The sequence below is a fragment of the Bombyx mori genome, chromosome 9 (genome assembly GCF_030269925.1).
Source record: "Bombyx mori chromosome 9, ASM3026992v2".
Classification (NCBI taxonomy): Eukaryota; Metazoa; Arthropoda; class Insecta; order Lepidoptera; family Bombycidae; genus Bombyx; species Bombyx mori.
This window is the reverse complement of record NC_085115.1, coordinates 12,093,613-12,099,645: the sequence shown is the minus strand read 5'-3', so window position 1 is coordinate 12,099,645 and position 6,033 is coordinate 12,093,613. Positions and strand designations below refer to the sequence as shown.

At 34.2% G+C, this 6,033-nt stretch overlaps 1 protein-coding gene across 1 annotated transcript; it reads left to right on the top strand.

Moving 5' to 3' along the window:
- Positions 1–267: 267 nt before the first annotated feature.
- LOC101745150 (CDGSH iron-sulfur domain-containing protein 2 homolog) lies at positions 268–4,614 on the top strand. Its single transcript, XM_004931090.5, has 3 exons — positions 268–863; positions 1,450–1,658; positions 4,095–4,614. Exons 1-3 carry the CDS (start codon positions 767–769, stop codon positions 4,185–4,187), a joined length of 399 nt encoding a protein of 132 aa, XP_004931147.1. The 5' UTR covers positions 268–766; the 3' UTR covers positions 4,188–4,614.
- The last annotated feature ends 1,419 nt before the right edge of the window (positions 4,615–6,033 follow it).

Here is a 6,033-nt window from a genome sequence, read left to right as displayed (position 1 = left end):
GTCACGAACTATGAAAATGGCGTATAGTATACGTCCGTTACCTTCGCAATCGTCGTCGCAACTGGGCAAGCGAATGTGTGGGAGACTACGCGAAGGTTCGAGGTTCGCGCGCTTTGATGTCTATTAAAAAACCAACACAGCTTGGAAAACAACGAATGCAGCGAAAACTTTGCATAATCATTCGCAAATGTCGTCCTACACTTGTGGGTTTGCGTATTCGTGCGCATGTGAGTGACCGGTGTAATCTTAAAGTACCTACAAAGGACTTTTTGGCGGGAACGCGAGGAGTGAAGTTGTGTGATTTGTTTTATTTTGTCTATTTAGTGTTTCTTCGGGTTTAAATGTGTAATAATGGTGGTTTATTAACTGTTTAATATCTGTGAAGGTGCACAAATGTGGGAAAATGAAATAAAGCCGCTGGACGTAACTTCTCGGCATCCTCCAAAAAGTCCACTGAAAAAATCTTAGTAAATGACCACCATTTTACTGAGATTATATTTCATCCCGTATCAGCTCATTTCATTTCATTTAATTTCATCCCAGTTGATTAATGTCTCAAATTAATCATCTTCATTTCATTTCACTCCATAACATCATTTTTCATAAGAATATGAATATAAATTAAAATAAGACATGACTTAAAAGTCTCCGTTACCAGGTCATAAAATCCCTTAAAGTACCTACTCTTATTATTGTAGAACTGTAATCTTATTATATTAGACGAGCTTAGTTACACTCTTTAGTCTGTTTTGCTAAAAGCTTAAAAATGTACGTGGTTTCTAATTTAGTTAAAGTAACCATTCCCAACTATCTGTCGAGCTTGCCGATTCCAGATTCTGTTGGCGGATGGTTTCGTCTTGGAGGTAAAATACGTTGTAACCTTGTGAATGTATTTTAATTGTAACTGTATTAAATAGATCCGTTTATTTAACTAAATAAGAAAGGAGAGTACGTCAACATTAATCTACCATTAAAATCCTTGAACTTACTACGTGTCTCCTGTTTTACACTGAACAAAGTATTAGGTCATTGAGTAACTTTAATAAAAATCACATTGAACGAGTCATGAGATTAGTGTATATTTTTTATTGAAAGACATACATAGTTAATAATTAATTGCATACCATAACCATACTTACCATAGACAGTCTGAAGTTATTTCTTGCAGACAGTGAACTGCAATTAATAGTAACGAAAAAGAAAGACTCGAGCCAAAATAATTGTGTACTACAATGAGAAATGACTATTATTATTACTCTATTCCTTATAGAAATCAACTTAAGGTACTTTATCCTTCATTTTACCTATTTCTGTTGTGAAGCAGTCAAGTGCCTGTTTTGTTTTGAAGCTGGAGATAGCTGTAATAACTTTAAAAAAAAGTAATTGAATTTATGACTCAAGGTAGGTGAAAGTATAAGTAAATTTTGTTATAATTTATTATGTTTTCAGTTAAAGATTGGTTAGCACTGATTCCGCCTACAGTTGTAGTTGGCGGTATATCTTACTACTCTTACCAGACAATAAAAAAAGCCAGAGAAGCTGGCAGTGGTCAAATAAACCCTTGTATCAGGAAGGACATTAATAAAGTTGTGGACTTTATTGACATTGAGGATATAACTGAGAAGGCATCCCTTTGCAGATGCTGGAGGAGTAAAAATGTTAGTATAATATATTTTTTAAAGAATCCACATAAATTAGGTATATATTACATCTGCTATGTAGTATCAATCATACTGGACGGTTACATAATTTGTTTCAATATATATTTTATAACTACTAGTAAATTCAATTAATCATTTTCATGTGTGTTTGATAAACATTAAAAGTCTATCTCAACAAAATAAGAATTCGACCTTCACAAGTACCAATTGATAATAAAGACAATTCCCTCTTATTGGTAAGACTTAAAGATCATTAATTGAGAAAGAAGCTGCACGAGTCAATAACCAAAAAAAATGTGCCTTTTTTTCAGTTTTGCAGTTATTTATTTATTTAAAATTTATTGCATTGTCAGTATGATTGGTTGAAAAACCTGAAATATACACAATTTATAAGTGTGTTGTTTAAAATACAGATTGTTTATAAAAAAAAGTAGAAACATAAGCAAAAACATATTTTTGAATTTATTAATTCAGATACTCAAAACTGTGTCAAGATAATGCAGATATCAAATTATCTATATGCTTATCAGGGTGTTATTTGTTTTACTTTGTTGAGAGCTATGAAGCTTGCAGCATCTTAATCAAATACCGGAATATATTTTAATTAAGATAATATACTGTTTAGCTTTTTAATTAGAAGGCAACGGTTATGTGTTCTTGATTTGTTCAGATTATTAATGCTATTTCCACATTATCTCACTGTACTGAATTTCTATCTAGTATACTGGTAAGGCAAGTCACTAGTCAAGGTTTTCTGTGTACCATAGCTGTTATTTCAGTAAAATAGGTAAGAAATATTCTTTAGGCAGCCTAATGACTGCTTAAGATTAGATGCTCAGCGAGATTGTATACAAAGTGAAGTGTTTTAGAGCTGCATATCACGTGACTGAAGTATGTGCACCATTTAACATTTCATGTAACCAAGTTCAAGTTCCACCTCTATTAATTATTATTCTGTAATTTCATAATCATACTCACTTTTGATAGATGAATGGTGAATTTTGTGATTAAGAGGAGTCTATAAAATGCTGCACTGTTATTTGAAAAATTATTAACATTAGTGTTCATTGTCCAGTCACTGACATGTTTATTAGTGTTAGAGGGTTTAGAATGGCTGTCACTGACTGGTGGACTACATGAAATTGTATTAATGTTTTTTTCTTCAACAAGACTAGAATAACTGTAGTTTGATATTATTAATTAAATAATTTCTTTCATCAAGATAAGTCATCCATTAATAAAGTCACTAAAATAGAACACAAAGTGTTGAAAGAGTCTTAAATTTCCAAGTTAACTGGCAGAGTCAGAAACAGTTATTATCTGAATGTAATTGAACAAAAACATGGTTGCCGTAATTGTACAACACGACGAAGCTTGGTTCAAGGCAAAAATGACTAGATAGTAAATACTGTGAGTCATAATTTTATTAAACCTTGTTTGTAATGAAGTATAAACTTACAGTTTTATAAAATATTGACTTTGTGTGTTTTTTAAACATAATTCAACTTAATCAATGTGAATAATTTTATAATATAAATTTTTACTCTTTGTATAGTAGATAATACGTCCTATACTAAAGAAAACCTAGAATAATAAAATGAAACACACTTCAAAAATTTATAATGAGTTTCACTGGCCTAAAGGATAAGACGTCCGGTGCATTCGAGTTGAGCAATGCACCGGCGTTCGAATCTCAAGCGGGTTCCAACTTTTCTAATGAAATACGTACTTAACAAATGTTCACGGTTGACTTCCACTGTGAAGGAATAACATCGTGTAATAAAAATCAAACCCACAAAATTATAATTTGCGTAATTACTAGTGGTAGGACCTGTTGTGACCTTGTGAGTCCGCACGGGTAGGTAGCACCATCCCGCCTATATCTGCCGTGAAGCAGTAATGCGTTTTGGTTTGAAGGGTGGGGCAGCCGTAACTATACTGAGACCTTAGAACTCATGTATCAAGGTGGGTGGCGGCATTTATGTTGTAGATGTCTATGGGCTGCGGTAACCACTTAACACCAGGTGGGCTGTGAGCTCGTCCACCCATGTATGCAATAAAAAATTAAAAAACTTGAGGTGACTACAACTCAAGCCTCTTTTTCTTATTTTTTTTCATTTTCTTACCTTTCTTTTATACCCACAATATAGACACTGATTTAAATTTTATACTACAAAACATCATATGACTGTCGTTTATTATTATTTGACTTAAGGAAACAAGTAAATACTAGTAATGCAACGAGGCGAAAAAACAGTCGAGCTGTTTTAAAAAAATATAGATAACGTAGACTTGCAGAAGTTACAGTATTTTCCTTCTTGCCAAATTTCAAGCGTCTATTTAAGATTATGGTGATATTACAATAATAATAAATTAAGTTTACAGTTCAATGTTTACATTTACATTTACATATGTTTTTTTTTTACATTCCAGTGGCCTTATTGTGATGGTAGTCACGGTCCTCATAATAAAGAAACTGGCGACAACACCGGCCCAGTCGTTGTCAGACACAAACCAGCCAACTAAATACAAATAAATAGCAAGTGTAGTTTTCAAAAAAATTATGTAAAAACGAATTATTGCATTGTTTTATTTAAGATTAAGCATTTCTAATCATGGTTTGTTGCGTAAGTGCCTGAAGCGAAACGCTCTGTACAATATAATTTCAGTATTATTTATCAGTTATAAAACTACACGATTCTATATTGTGTAATGTCATATTTAAAATATGAATTGTTACACGTTAGTACCTACTTATTGTTAGTGTTACAAACACTATAGTTTTATATTTATTAAGAATAATGCAACAAAATATGTCAAGAATTTAAGAATTAATCACAGGTAATTTAAATTAAGTTTTTTATATTTCGTTTTTACTTAATTTCGCTTTTTTCACTGACTTGAAGTGTTATATTCTTAGCGCAATAAAATAAATGACTTGTTATTGACCGAATTTTTATTTCATTATTAGCTCTCACAATATTTTATATAAGGGTTAAAGTACTTCTTCTTCTTCTTCTCAGTCGTGTCACTCTTGACAGAGTGGTCGTGATCGTCATGTAGTGTTGGAAGGGGCGTTGATGCGTCTCACGATGTTGCGCCATCTCTCCCTGCTCGAGGCCATTCTACTGCACTCATTTAGGGGACCTCCCACTGCAGTTTTAATTTGGTCGGTCCACCGCATTGGTGGCCTTCCGCGCGGTCTTGTACCATCAACGCTTCCCTGTACAACGAAGCGTTCTATGGACCGGCCATCTCGTCGCGAAACGTGTCCGAAGAAATTCACCATTCGAGACTGTACTATACCAAATAGACGCTGCTTGATGCCGAAAAAAAGTACTTAATAATAAGAAATAAATAAAATTCTTATTTTATTAATAATTCATATTTTTAAATCCCTTTTCCCTCAAATAACATAGTAGGTGGTTCTTATTTGCTGGTAGTTTGTATATCTTTTTTTTTATCTAACTTAGTACGTTTTTTGGGATACGGGCCCCTCCACGGGTGAAGGCTTCTTCCAGTTTTTTCCACTTGTACTGCCTATTTGCAATATTGTGTCAACAATCCATCCTCTCTTTGCTCTCTCTGCTTTTCCTTTTGGCCCTGCCCACACTGTTGTTTCGGCTGTCCTCCTACCGTCTTTGTATCGGGATATGTGGCCCGTACATTGCCATTTCAGTTACTACGAAATAGCCGTTTTAAATAAATAAAAGTTTAAACACATTTTGGCAGAAAAAACAATGCGTTTCACCGTGTTTTTAATCTATGTATATAATAAGTATGTGTGTATGTACAAAATAAATTTTAAGCAAGAAAGTCTATTAAAACTAAATGATTTCTTTCAATTTTATTATTTATCGTTATCATAAAAATAATATATTATTTAAATGGTATTTAAAGGATTCTGATCTGTGTTCAGGATACCATACTGCTTATTTCTGCCGCGAAACAGTGACGTGAACCGTGGTTTGCAGGGAGAAATAACGTAGGTATACGAGTATGCGGCCCACGTGATGGTCCGTCCGTGTGGGCGTGATGGACCATCGCCCATGGACGTCAGCAATGCCAGGGCAGGGCCAAGCCGCCGCTGCTTGCCGTTTAGTACTCTACAAGCCTCGTTTGTTATAGCCCTCGGGAAACACCGTTGGGCAGTTGGTCGAGTGTGGATTTTTTAGTTCTTGTAGTAGTTCTTAGCCTTCTTTTTGCCGCATGACGGTGGGTCAGAGCATGTCCTCTTAACAGGCTGTATAGATAGGGTTTTGGCATGAGTTTTACGACCGGTTCCCTGCCTGATGCCAACCCTAGTGGGGTTCTTTTGTTAATGTTTTTTAACTTATCCGTGGCGGATATTAGTATATGCATTAAATAGTTT

Bases quoted from the DNA above. Each gene is read 5' to 3' on its own strand.
- LOC101745150 (XM_004931090.5), top strand. From the start codon at position 767: ATGTACGTGGTTTCTAATTTAGTTAAAGTAACCATTCCCAACTATCTG. The intron at 864-1,449 runs GTAAAATACGTT...TTATGTTTTCAG, and splicing joins CGGATGGTTTCGTCTTGGAG to TTAAAGATTGGTTAGCACTG. The intron at 1,659-4,094 runs GTTAGTATAATA...TTTACATTCCAG, and splicing joins GATGCTGGAGGAGTAAAAAT to TGGCCTTATTGTGATGGTAG.